This window comes from Strix aluco, chromosome 7, assembly GCF_031877795.1.
Source record: "Strix aluco isolate bStrAlu1 chromosome 7, bStrAlu1.hap1, whole genome shotgun sequence".
NCBI lineage: Eukaryota > Metazoa > Chordata > Aves > Strigiformes > Strigidae > Strix > Strix aluco.
In genome coordinates, this window is record NC_133937.1 from 4,876,544 (window position 1) to 4,891,164 (window position 14,621).

The window sequence follows — 14,621 nt, forward strand, 5'->3', positions numbered from 1 at the left end:
AAGGCCACCAGAGCCTGGGCACCTGGGGAATGGTCTCAAGGAAGGGTGCTGAGGGGCTTGATATCGAATTTTTCTGAGAAAAAAGGTTTTTTAGAACCGGATTTTTAATGCAAGGGCTGTTGAACAGGCAAGGTGCAGTAACTGTCCATGTTTGGAAGAGCATTGTTCCTCCACAGCACTGAGATTCCAGTGAAACACTCGCCCCCCACCCCGAGACATGTATGGCATTTAGTTTAATGGCAGGAAAATTGTAGAAGATAGTTTGCCAGGGAAAACGAAAAAAAAAATATCTTCCAAAAAACCCAGTCATTTCATCAAACATGACTTTTAGCTATCTTCAGAGACAGGTTGCTTTGTCAAGGAATAAAAACAAAGAGGAATGTTTAACAGTTTTACTGTGATAAAAATCGGCTCAGTCCCATATCTGTACCGGAGGTTAATCAAGTGACCTGTTAAAATCATGTCCTCGGTTTCCATTCTTAAACCAGTTGTTTCTCCTGAAGCCGCCGTCACCTTGCCTTCCGTTTCCAAACCTGGAGAAGCCTCGTCCTGCCTCCTGGGGGTACTCTTCCAGCTCAGGCAACTCCTTTGCCACGGACAGTTGCCAGCGCCTGGTGTCCTTCCACTGTTCCTGAAACAAGACCAACGTAACAAGACTTCATGTGCCCGCATGTGTGTCCAAGGTACCCTGTATCATTAAAAGCAACACGGAATACAAAGCCATTTCCAGACAAATCCCATCTGTGCCGAAATAAGTCAACAGATTGCTCTTGGAAGAAACTCAGTCCTCTGACAAGGGATAAACAATCAAAGGGACAAGAGGGAGTGAAGTCAACAGAAAATGGGTTAATTCTCAAATAGACTGAAGAGGTCAAAATGCAGAGGAGCCAAACAACACAGGATTTTGTTTAATAAAATCAGGTAATATAATGAGAACTGAAATGAGAAAGACACACAATAGGGTATTTTATAATGATTGTGCTGCACCCTAATGACTCTGTTGTCTATGCAATGTCCTTATTAGAACACAAACCTTATCCTCCCAAACCACCCTAGATTCAATCCTATATATGGCCATCACCAACTTTCAAATCATCAGGTTCCAAGGCCAATTCTGGCTACAAAAACATACCTGTACGTTACTCAGTTCGCCAACAGGAATATCAAAGCACACTCCCTAATAACAGAAAAAAAAAAAAAAAAGTATTTGCCTCTCAGTGTTATATCCAAGAACAGGCACACACAACTCCAGACAGGCAGCACCTACAACCACTCATACACGCTAAGTATAGAAACCAGAAATGGCAGAAAGCATGGTCTTTTGGGGGAAGCTTCTTAGAAGCTGAAGAAAAAAAAGCAGTTAAAACAGAAAAACTCAAACCAAAATGCAGATTCAAATGCTCTGTGCTGACAGCAGCATTGCTTGCAATCAGCCTCTGTGTTTAAAAACAAGACAGGCATCATCTGGTGCCACACTTGCACAGGAGACAAGTGTCAGACACATCAGGAGACAGGCTGACAGTCAGGTGAATGCTGTACTGCTCAGGTCAGGCAGTCAGTCACTGCCCTACTCTACAGCTGTTTTTTCAGTGCAGTGGTATATACCGTTAGCACGAGTTTACAATAAAAGAATAAAGGTCACAACAACTACTCCCACTATATACATATTCCTGATGCTATTTTTTAAGGAGAGAATTCTTGCATTACCATTCAGAAGCAATGTCTTCAAACAAGTGTCTTTTAAAACACTCTACTAGCTTCAATGCTGCCTTTTTTTTTTCTTTAATAGTGTATACATAAACAGCAGTTTTAGGGGGCCTCGGGATAGGTTACTATTTTCGGAGAAATGAGATTGAGCAGGGATAGAGTGAGGTATCAATGGACAGAGTGAGGTATCAACATTTCTATTCCGGTACTTCAAAGCTCCCACCTCAATGCAAAAACTGGCCATATGTGTACACCCACACCCCCACACCCTCCTTCCCCAAGGCTGGTCATCTTACCATCTTCCCCTTGAGGAAACGCATTGCAGATATTTTGTCATCTACTTCCTCACCCAGCTGTTCTTTCAGTCCTCGCCAGGCATAGCTCATGGTATGTATTTCTACTGAACACTTCAACATCATGGTCACAAAGCCCTTCAGGAAACAGAGAAAAACGTTTACAAGACTAAACGTGGTTGGACATCCCATAACTCACTAACTAATCAACTATGCAGTAACTTATTACTGTAACATAGTATTTAATCCTAAGAAATCAGCTACTAAAAGCCTCCTAAGAGGCTGAAGGCATCCATCTAACCCAGGATTGCCCATTGATATAAAGGCCAACAGCATTTCTGTATTTTATTGAATAAATGTCTCTCTGCTTCTGGCTACATATGTTACCACTAGAAAACGGGTAAAAAAAAAAACCCAAACTGATACAAGAAGCACAGTCCAGTCACATGCTATTTCCAAAATTGTGTTAACATGCAACAAACTGGGCCAAGTTCTCCCTACGTGTATCAGAAAAAGGGCGGGCTGTACTACTTCTCTGTCAAGATTTCTTTGAAATCAGGTAATCACATGCTAGACTTACTTGAAATATGACAGAAATGTAAAAGTTTCCTGGGAAGGGAAAACTACAATAGCATAGCCAATCTACTGGCTTGTAAAATGTCATTAGTTAAACTCTATTAAGAGCACCAAAGTCTTCTGTTGCTTAGCTCTCTGGAGAAATTCTTTTAAACTCTCATTACATGCAAATTTACTAACTGATTTTTGAGTTTCTCTGGTTTCCTGCAGAGTGCCAGTAAGAGCTGCTTTCAGTTAAACAAACCAGGAGCTGGGGATAACAGCTATTCAGAAACCCTACTGGAAGAGCCTGAGAAGGATATGCCACACTTGGACTGGATGCAAGCAAAAATTCATTTATCCATTCTTGTTAGCACAGATATAATGTTATTTACCGCAGTTGAGTTGAGTAAGGAGCGCTGCTGTACGTGAGATGCCCCAGAAATATGGGCTAGAGCTGCAGCCAGGGCAGCAACCGCCCCTTTCTCATCTATGAGCTCTTGAGCAGATTTTCTGAAGTAGTCTACTGCAGAAGGAGGAATGGCCTCCAGCAACCTACATGGTGACAACAAAAGTTTAAAAGATCAGCAAAGGCCAGTGTGAAGTGCATGTTTAAGACAGACTTCAGATAGCTTTCATGATTAATGAATTATCTCTAAAAGCCTTGGCTATCATGCTCATAATTCGCTATCACTCATTTAACTCAACACCTTCAGGATGCTGAACCCACCTTCTCTGTTCATTAAGCCAAGCCTCTTGGAAGATGTTTTCAAAACAGGATGTACAACATCGCACATTTGAGAGCACTGGGAAGCCTCTAAAATATCATCATTCTTAAGGCCATAGCACAAGAAAGTGTTGCCAGCAAAACCAGGAATCCCTTGCTTTTACTTCACAAGGAAGAGAAGCAAACCACTACAATGCCACTGCTGGGCTGGGGCAAGGCACTTCTTGCTCTCAGTGCAAGCTGATTAAATTGGTTATTTCTTGGAGCAGCAATGAAAACAAGCTGGGAAATGGAGCACAGCCACTTCTCTAATGCTATTTTTGGTACATCAGCACATCCCACCATTTTTCAGTATGTGATAAACCCAACACCGTGCCCATGATCTCCTTTACACTGGTCAAATCCTTGCTAATTTATTATAATCTCTGTCAATGGCATTTCCACCAACGGGGCAGCAAACGTAAACAGAGCTGCACAGAATAAAAAACACAACCCTTGAGAATAAAACGATACAAAGAAACACAGGACAGGGCTACAACACCCTCACCACTGCAGAGTAACTCTTCATTATACTAAGTGTTGCTCTTTATACACTGCTACTGTATCATCCGAGTGCACAAAATCCCCACAACAGTAATTCCCCATTCTGCCATTGATTTCTGATGATATAAATGAAGGTTAATTTTTGCAAGAACTTACAAAACATTATGTTCTATGAAAAGGTCTATGTTCAAGCACACAGAGGGTTACTGATATCATCTTATGAAAACAAGTCAGTGTCCACATGGAAACCAGTTGACTTTCATGGCACAGGCGAAGACATGCTCACACACAGGTCTGATCCCTCAAAGCTTTGCATTAACAGCATTGTTGTTGCTAAGATCTCTAGACATCTTTTAGGAACAGGCAAATAAACTTACTTTTTGGCATCATTACTTGAAGCTTTAATTACATCTGTAGCAGAGGGAACACCTATACGCTTAAATGTAATCCCCTAAAATCAAGAAAACAAATTAGTTAAAGGTGTTTTCAGCACTCTACGACTCAAGCCTACCTAAGGCACATTACTGTGACCGCTAGTTGCTTACTGTTTAGAACATCAACACAGTCTTTATTTGATTTAAATTACTTCTAAAGCTAGAATAAAGCTTTTCTTTAAATTCCTGCCCTTGTTAATCTGGAGCTACTTTACATCAATTTACACGCAGATTGTAACGAAAGGCAAGATCTCCATGCATTCCTGTCACAGCCTGCCTGCTGACAGCAACACAGTACTGCCAACATGGGGAAACTCATGAGACATTAGAACAGGTGATACAAAAGCATTTACGAACACTTGCCAAATACCAACAATTTAGGCCTACTGGACTCTGCGACATGAGTCCCATACTGGACCCATAAGCAGCCATGGTTACCAGGTCTAAGAGTGGCAGAGTCTTTTTAGGAACCGAGTACTTCATTAAGAAAAGGTCTGAGCGAGGTGCAACTCACCGCTTTGTGCTCAACTTGTTTCAGAAGATCTTCTTCTCTTCTCTGAAATAAACAAATGCAGATCCCAGTCCGGCCAGCTCGACCCGTACGTCCAGAACGATGGATGTAGGAATCAACATCCTTCAGAAATTCAGATTAACATGAGGAAACTGTATGTCATTTAAACTGTTGACATTTATACATTGTGAGAAAGAGAAAACGCAAGCTAAATTCTAATTCAGAAGCCTAAGGAGTGATACATTATGTCTCTATACCCAAACTTGTAACTATACACAAACCACCCCGGTTTGCATATGCTACCCTGCCCAAGGTAAGCTGCCTCAGATTTAACAAACACTATTGACATAAGGGTTTTTTTATTTAAAAAGGTCCACTGGAGTTTCAAAAGAAGAAAGAGGCAGCAGAAGTATTTATTAAACTCAACAATGTTCAGAAAGGATTCAGAAATGCCTAAACAACTTTAAAAGCTATCTTACAACTTTCAAGAGTAATCAAAAAAACTCATCAGTTTTACTTTAATCAAAGCTCAAAATATAAAAGCTTATGTAGCAAATTCTAGGTCTGCATTTACCAAAAATCCACTTCATTCTGGTGAAACAGAGAAATAACCCACTGTTCTGTCACAAAAACATACATTACAACTTCAGTTTCCCCTAATGACTTACTTTTGGTGGTGAACACTGTATAACAAGGTCAACCTCAGGAATATCCAAACCACGGGCAGCTACATTTGTTGCAATCAGAACTTCAAACACGCCACTTCGAAACCCTTTCAATGTAATTTCTCTCTGCTTCTGTGGAATGTCACCATGCAATGATTGGGCATCCTGTCAATGAAACAAACAATTAACATTTCATTTCACAGGGGAGTCTAGGCTGAAGTATCTAAAGACATTCAATGACAAATCCCAAAATATTGTGCAGAGCAACAGAAAATAATTACACAGCTGACACCAAAGGTATATAAAGCTTCCTACTTTGTGGTTTGATCCTCCTCTGGGACAGTAACACTCATAAGCAGTAGTTCTACCATAACATTATTTGTAGCATACCAAGAGCAAACTGTACAATTTGCAGTCTGCCATGCCAAAAGAGCCCACTTCAACTTTCACTTCCACTGGAACAAATGGAAGCACCTTTACTTAAGCAGTGCTCGTCAAGAGCTAGGAAGAGACTTTGCTCCCTTCCCTAGGAAGCCATCCCAAAACCCACAGAGGCTGAAGTGAGGTTTTCAAGGCATTCCCAAACCCTGCAGGTGATCTGAACAACCTCCACTTTTTAATGGAACAAGAGACAGAGCAAGTGTTTGACAAGGTGAAAGGGGAGAGTCACAAGCTCAGAATTCAAAACAAGTAACGTGCTAAAGCAGGACTTACTGGCATAAGAGAACAATGCATCACATACTGACACAAGAACAAAGTCATTGGATTTACTATGAAAGCACAGAGCCAACAGACAAAAATTGTTGCTGCAAGATTTTAATATGGATGGTATATGACATTTATCAAATACTGGGCAAACCATGTATTCCCACCACAGCTCTTTCTCCATAAATTACTATTTCATATCAAAAGGATTTTCTCTAAAAAAAATCCAGCATCTTTCCCCACACTCAAAAAAAGGGTAATAATTCAAGCAAGCGTAACAAACCTGCTCAATATATCACCTGAGTTCTGAACAAACTATTAAATGACTTTCCAAGAGCAAGAAGACATTCCATTCTACCATATTAGTTGGATTTTCCTGAATAGACTGTCCAAAGAATAAATGCCATTAAGAGATGGGAATCCAAAAAGCACACCAACATGAGATGGAATATGTGCGTTATACTAGCTCCGGTTTATTACCATTATTATTATCTCCTGGTTATTCAGCACAAGATAAATACTCTCCTTGATCCTGTCCTGCATGATTTTAAAGCCTAAAGAATAAATTCACAATCACAGCCAAGAGGGTATTTTAACTGCAAAGCTCTACTTTTAGAAACAGCTTTCATAAGTCTTAAACCACCCACAGAAACAACTTTATCCACACAGCTGCAACCTCGCATTTATTTCAGGGCATTCAACCCCTGAATATCCATAACCGCTGCTCTCCATTCGGACCCCAGTACCTGTTTGAGCGAAGCATTCATAGCCAGTTCATTTGCTTCCTTTTTGGTCTCACAAAAGACAATGGTTCGCCCGTGGCTGCCACTGTAGACTTGAATGATATCCCCGAGAACTCCTGCTCTCTGAGATGAGCGACACTGTATAGCCAAGTGCTGTTTGGGAAAGAAACATGGTAAGCATCCATGTTAAACCTAAGCCATGCACAGGACAGACAAAATAAACACAGAAATAAATGGGTTTTTTAAGCTTGCCAACTAACGTCCCCATATGAAAGCTCTGCTTAAAAAAATCTGTATGTCAATCATGTGAAAAGTCATTGCACACCCTCATTTGTGAAGTCAATGTAGAACCCACATCATCCAGGCCACATGCTCTCAGGACCTGCACTGTTCTGCAGCAGAATCACTTACTTCCACAGTCGTGGCAGTCCTTTGAGTCTTCTTTCCAATCAGGTCAATCTGTTCATATTCCTCTCTCATGTATTTTTTTGCTACATCATATACCCATCGTGGACAAGTTGCAGAAAACAGCAGTGTCTGGGGGTTGTTTTCAGAACCTGGAAGGAAAGGCCACTGATTTCAGTCATCACAACAGACTCTGAAACTTGAGAACTGATAAAAAAGCAACAAAGTTGCTCACAAATTGAGAGGTTTATATATGCAGTAAGTCAGCTACAAGAAGAAAACTTAGAAGCAATTTTTAATACCCTTTAGACACCAAAGGCAAAATTGCAGTCATTTTAACTGGACCAAACTGAATCCTTCATCCTGCCTGAGAAGAAATGCAAGACACATTTCTAGATCATCTCCTAAAAATGCCTTAGACCGTACCTGAAGTCCTCCCACATACCTCTTGTCTCAGTCCCTCTTTGCCTGGTATTCCAATACTAACTAGCTGTCAACAGTATGGCTATGTGCAAAGGAAACAGGCTAAAAAGGACACTCTGCAGAACCAGGGGAAGAATTACATAACAAGATAGATTACCCCAGGTAAGAACAGTTTAACAAACAGTATCCCGAAGAAGTCTAACCTACCTTCATACCTCCACAGAATCAGACAGAAACACACGCACATTGCAGAAGGACACTTATTATTCCCTACAATTTATTTTCCAGTTATGAAGAAAACTTTTAAGATTGAATAATTATGGCAACTCTTCCAAAACCTATACAGATTTCCTTTTTTAGAAGATTATCTGTCCTTTTTGGCTGCCAGGACTAAGACTGACTCTGCAGAAATGGGGGGAACATAAAAGTCAAGTCAAAACGACAGTGGCTGTACTGGGTCAAACCTAAGATCCACGAAGCTCATGTACTCTCTCCAAAAGCAGTCAAGTGTAGTTAACAAAGATATGAAGAAACTCTGCCAGCAACCAGCTTTTTGTGGCTTCCAGAACCAGAAGTGATAACCTTACTTTTAGTAATCCTTGATATTTCTACTTCCAGTAATTCACCAAGTCGTTTTTCAAAACTTCTGGCATTGGTACAACATGGCAAGGAATTTCACACTATTAAAATAACCTCTTTCTGCTCTGTACCTGCTACCTGGTGGTTTTTCTAAATGCCCACTACATCAGAAGGAAATATTCCCTAGTTGTCAACTTTGTGTGATGACAAGTGTACAGACACGTCATCGCTTTAACTCTGTGCTCAGTCACCACTCTCAGGATGAAGACCACTATGGCTTAGGGAGTTGGGTTGGGTTTGTTGCTTTTTTGCCTTTTTTTTCCCCTCTGCTCCTTCTAGAAATGCCATTCCAGCCCTTCAGCCATCTGTCACCTTGCTTTGAACCTTTTCCAATTCTATGTTACCCTTTTCTCTGAGGTCCAATACTAGCATCACACACAAAGGATTCAAGTTCGGGGTGGGCCAGCAGTTTTCAAAGTAGCATAATTGTTTTCTGCATTGTCCCCTATTCCTCTCCTGGTGTCCGAATTTACCTTTTTTATAAGCAAATCCTAAGATTTCTTCCACTTGTTCAGCAAAGCCCATGTCTAACATGTGATCAACTTCATCCAAAACAACGTGCTTCACGCTGGAAAGTTCCAGCTTGCTATTCTGAATGTGGTCTTTGATCCGTCCAGGAGTTCCCACTAGAATATCAATGCCACTTTTAAGGAGATCAACTGGAAGACAGAAACAAGGACAGTGTCAGAATGCTAAGAGACAATAAGAGACAACAAGCTAAAAAGTTAGCAGTACACAGCAACACTTCTAATTTTTGAACCAAAAAGCTACCGCCCTTCACTTTGATCTCTGAAGAAAGTCCTATGTCAGTCGGGGTAACAAACAAGTAAGCTAAGTGGCAGCCCAAGTTGCTCTGTCAGGAATACCAGCTAAACCACAAGCAAAGTTACAGTAAGATACACCTATGTCCAAGCAGCATTAAGCTGGCATTAGAAACCTCCAGAGCTTTATTACAGAAAAATGCTTTAGTTTTTCAGCTAAATTCTTTTTCACAGTTACCTCTGGAGAGAGAGAGGGAGCCATACACACACACAGAGTTCTCTCTTTTCCTTGGACAGTTGTCTAGTCCCAGTAAATGTCCACACAAAAACCCCACAAACACGCAATAAAGAAGAAACTAAAAGGACTCGTCACTTCGCACACCTACAATCATCCTTTTAAATAAAGATTTATTGGAACTAGAATAATTCAACCCAGGCTGCATGCTTCCTTCGAAAGCAATGTCATGCTTCCTGACTGAAGTGAAACTCTGAAGGGGAAAAAAGCCAATTTTATTCATGGAATGCATGTGGAGAAAGTCAACTCCAATCCAGCAGTAACTCCTGTTTACTTACGCTGTGCTTTATATGGAGTTCCTCCATAAAAACAAGCTACTGACAGTTGCCTGGTGAGATTCTTGAAGTCTCTGGCTACTTGAGTGGCCAGTTCCCTGGTTGGAACAAGAACCAGCACCTGGAGGGAGTGAAAAGACAAAAATGCAGCTGCACTTGGGAGAGGGTGCTAGGACAAAAGGGTTTACTTCACGTCAAACAGCTTGTGCTCCATTCTTATTCTACACTTGTTGCAGAGATGCACCATCCCAGCAATATTTCCTGCCACCTGGAGCCTGCACAACACAACCTCATAGCCAGCAAGAAAAACAAGATAAAACATTACAAGATAACAGAGATGTAGAACAGCAGTACTTTTTTTAAGTTAATGCCAGATAAAATAGACACTTCAGTAACATTACCAAGGACAACGAAGGTGCGGTTCAGCATTAAAGGATAGGAACAGTCGCTAAAAATTTGGAGTAGTAAGATCTTAAAAGATACATAGCATGATGCACTCTAGCCATGCATCCTCCTTCTCCATCTACCTGCCTTCCTCCAGTATCTATCCTTCCCCCCTCCATTTTCTTTGAGAATGGAACAATAAAACAAAGAGCTGAATTCCTCTCTAGAAATTTTTCAGACAGTAGGATTTTGAAACTTACATCACCTTTAAAGTTAATAAAATAGAAGGATGAAGTAGGCAACAAATCTGCAGACTATAGCAGTTTTTCAGTCTAATGATAATTATATACACTTCATTTGTGTGGGAGTATGATATCTCATCACAGGTATCTGGTTACCAATTCCATCTTATGCTTAAGTAGAAATGTAAACACCACTTGCATCCATTAAGTTGAGTCTCCGGACATGAGAGGAGACAAAAAACAAACCAAAAGCCTTCAATTATCACCGTGGAATTTATAGTGAGAAACAACCTCAATGAACGGAGACAGGACCAGCTGACTCAACTGCTACCTCAGAAGAGGCAGGGAACTGAACCCCAAAGCTGTATGCCAGCTTCCTGAGGACAGCAATCTGGAGTCCACTAGCTACTGCTGCAGTGCCCTGACCATTCTCCCAAATGCAGTCACAAGGAACCCTAAACGTGAAACGTGTTGTCCCTGTGATGCTGCAAAGTTTCAGTCACACTGTAGCTCCTGATCTGAGGAAAACGTTCAGTATTACAAACACCAACAAGGAGAAAGAAATCCCAAACAGAAGCCCTCAAAGCAATTACAAAATCACTTTCAAAAACTGCCATATTCTAAGGTTTTGGTGTTAACCCTTAAGTGGCAAGTTACTTTTGGTGCACGGCCTCTTCTCCCATCTTGCGAGACACTCTGAAGTTTTTCAGTCAGAGGAAGAGCAAAAGAAAAGGTTTTCCCAGTTCCTGTTCGAGCTTGAGCAATTAGGTCTTTGCCATCGTATATGGGCTGAAAAGTCCTCACTTGCACAGGGAACAGGTATTTTACACCTCGAGCTGTAAGATAATCCAAAGACGTTTCATTAAAAGGTGAACAATTAGAAGCCCTCATATACAACTAGCCCAAATGTGTAGGACACACCATGTCAAATCCTGTACACAACAGGAGATGCAGCTTAGAAGAAAATCACATATCTTTGTTTTGACTCCTACTCTAAACTAAAAGGTATTCCCCCCCAGCCACACATCTGAGTATCCACAATGAATACAGCCTTCTTTGTGATGTTTGGCATATGACAACAGGAGAGGAAGAAGAACAAAAACCACAAAAAACAACATGGTTTTTTTGATACAGCCCAAGATTTTGCGGTAGCCTGGTTTTGAAGGTGGGGAGGAGGTGAGGGCATTTGTTTCAAACCATTCTAAATCTTCAGAGGTTTTGCACAGTGGAGTGAAACAATACATCCAAGATGAAACTTCTGAGCAAGGAAAACATAAAGGAACAAGGAGAGTTTTGTCTGAGGAACAAGAATCACACAGCTTCCCAACACAGAGGACAAGAACTCTACAGTGATTACTTCCTCAATAAAAGTAATCAAGAAGAGATATGAAAATGCCCAAAAGTGTGACAGTAATCATAAGACAACCTGTTCACAGGCGCCAAATAGTCTTCACATTACACTTATTTAACAAGTGATATTGTAGACAACAGATAAGGGAACTGGAGTAAAGATACACAGTAAGCAGAATGATACTTATGAGAAAAGAAAATCTATAATTTATATCTAGGAATAACCATGCGGAAGAATAAACTCACCTTAAGGCCCCTGAAACTGAACAAAACAAGCTTTGTTCCTACTAACAGTAGATTCTTTGAATCTACAGTGACTGCTCACATGCATATTCTTACCACACTATAAATGTAAAACTATTTAGGACAATTTACCCTTGGCTTCTGTCTCTGCTTATACAGGTAACAGAATGCAATTCTGGACATTTACAGAAATTTCTTTTACCGCATTAACTAACCTTTGAGAAGGTTGATGGTATTTTGGGAGAGAGGAAAATTGGAGAAGGCGCCTTCTTTTGCTTCTTCTGTCAGTTCCTAACAGCATAAAAAAGAAAAAAAAAAAAACTTATTAGCCGTAAGAGATGAGCAAGTAACATACACTACACAGACACACAAGAGAAGCTGTGCATTTGCTTTACCACTGCAATTTTACCATTCACCTCTTTTCTGTTTAAAGAAAAAGAAAACCCTTGTGATGCAGGTACATCAAACAAAAACGTCATCACAGAATAAGTGGGAAATTTTAATCCAGCCACGCTGTATTAGAAAAGACACACTGACACAGGCTGCACCATTCAGTGTGACAGAATTTCTACAAGTGAATCCTGGTTTTACATCAGTCTTAAGTAAAGACTTCCTGCCCAAGGTCTTCCTGCTCTTGTTACCTGCAACAACTTGTTCAAAAGCACAACTACTGCTATCTCCTTCCTAATTCAGATATACCTGCACAACCTTTTAAGACCCATGACAAACAAAAGGGAACAACTTCCCCTGCCATGTGATCTTAGTGCATCATGCACATATGCTTGGCAAATCAGAAGAGAGAAACTACTTATTAAAAATCTTCAACGGAGTGCACTGAAATCATTAGAAAACTTGTTTTTCACAACAAAACATATTTGGTGTCACAATTCACTGTGTGAAGCAGGAATTTTCCTTTAAGTCACACCAACTCAGTACACCACACAAACAGCTTCTTAACTTTGCACACCAGGAGATACGTACTTAAAACTCACAATTTAGTTTCTGCTTCAAAGACCCAAGAGATCACATCATTAGACCTCATGTGCAAAAGGCACTCTTTTGATTCACATTCCCATCTTAAACACACGAGAGAAAACTACCCACTAAAGGCCCTATACAGGGGAAGGCAAGCTGCAGGGCCCTCTCGCACACATGTGTGAGACCAAGGGTGAAATCTGAACAGGGAGAACCCCAGAAGCAGGAATTAATGAGGATAACCCTGACCTTCCCTTACAGGACACCTCGCCAAATACTTTGTCAAAGGACCTGTCAGCAGCGAAAGCGTCATCACAGCACAAAAGCAGTGCACGTTTCTGGGATGGTGACTGCTTGTGCAGCAGGGAGAACGCTTGGGCAGCAGGACACAAAACAAGGTGCTACGTGAAGACGAGCTAGCACACGGAAACTGCTCCCCGCTAGCTAGTCTCCTCCACTGCAAGATAAACTACTCCAAAGGGCTTGGCGTTTACCACAAGAGGGAAAGCACAACGGGGAGAGACAGCTACCACGTGTTGGTGCATGTGCTGCCGCGCTTCACTCGCCTGCCCGCAGCTTGGGTGGAAACGGGCACGATGCCAGGCGCTCCCCGATGCCCAGGATCGGGTGCCATTAAGTCCAACGGGAACGGCGGCAAAGGCTGCCTACGACAGCAGCCTAACGCTCCCCCAGCCCTCACACCCCAAGTCTCCACCACAACACCCGGTATGACTTATTAAGCCCGCTCATTACCAGCGGGACTTTAATTAGGCAAGACAAGGGCTCCACTGGCAGAGCGTTACTACCTCTGCGTCGCTGTCCTGCTCTCCAGCGGCTGCATCCCCAGACACGCTCCGGGCTGCTGGGGACGTCGTATCGTTGCTTACAGCCGAGGAAAGTTTCACCGTGTGCTCAGAACCGTTGCTCTCCTCCTTGACTTTTTTTGTTTTCTTGGGCAGCGGGGGCTCAAGGTCACCGTCGCCCAGCCCACTCTCCTCGGGCTGGGCCTGCTCGCCCTCGGCCCTACCGCGTCGCTTCAGCTTCTCCCGCCGCTTCAACTTCTTCTCCTGGGTTTCCTCCTGCCGCGGGAACGCAGGCGTTACACGGAGGAACCGCCTCGCTCGCACACCCCCTCCGACAGCCCGCTGTCACCCGGTTTTAAGGCCCGAATCCCCGCGCCCGGGTCCCCCCCCCGTCCCCCCACGCCGGGGCCGGGCCGGGCCGCACAAAATGGCCGCCCCCGCGGCGGCACGTGGCGCGCGGCCGCCCCCTCCTACCTTGGCCTTCCTCCGGCGGCCGCGGCGGAGGGACTCGGCGCCCGCCGGCGCCTGCGGCTCGGCGGGGGCGGCGGCGGGGCCGGCGGCGGGCATGGCGGCCGGCTGCTCTCCGAGGAGGTGGGCGACGGCGCTGCCGCTACTGCTGCCGCTCGTCTGGCAACGGCGGCCCCAGGCCGAGCGCCCCGCCCCGCCGCGCAGGAAGTGAGGCGCGGCGCCGAGGGCGGCCGGCGGGAGGGCCGGGCCGCGGGGCAGCGCCGCCGCCAGCAGCAGCAGCGGGCCCGCCCCGGTGCCGCACAGCCAGCCCAGCCGCCGCCGGTCGCTGACCGGGGCCGCCGCCGCCGCCGCCCGGGCCGCGGGGAAGCCGAGCCGCGCTGCGCGGCCCCACACCGCACCCATGCAGCCGCTGCGCCGCCGCACCGGCCCCGGGCCCGCCCCTTCCGCCGGCGCTGCCCGGCCGGTCCCTTCCGCC

General features: G+C 43.6%; 1 protein-coding gene across 1 annotated transcript; it reads right to left on the reverse strand.

The window, feature by feature from the left end:
- Positions 1 to 378: 378 nt before the first annotated feature.
- LOC141925760 (nucleolar RNA helicase 2-like) lies at positions 379 to 14,548 on the reverse strand. Its single transcript, XM_074830270.1, has 15 exons — positions 14,153 to 14,548; positions 13,682 to 13,954; positions 12,116 to 12,191; positions 10,965 to 11,143; positions 9,685 to 9,802; positions 8,824 to 9,009; positions 7,295 to 7,440; positions 6,887 to 7,036; positions 5,439 to 5,600; positions 4,774 to 4,893; positions 4,203 to 4,276; positions 2,951 to 3,110; positions 2,004 to 2,138; positions 1,133 to 1,177; positions 379 to 631 (listed from the first exon to the last, which is right to left on the reverse strand). The coding sequence occupies exons 1-15, from the start codon at positions 14,546 to 14,548 to the stop codon at positions 437 to 439; spliced, it is 2,415 nt and encodes an 804-aa protein (XP_074686371.1). The 3' UTR covers positions 379 to 436.
- Between the last annotated feature and the right edge of the window lie 73 nt (positions 14,549 to 14,621).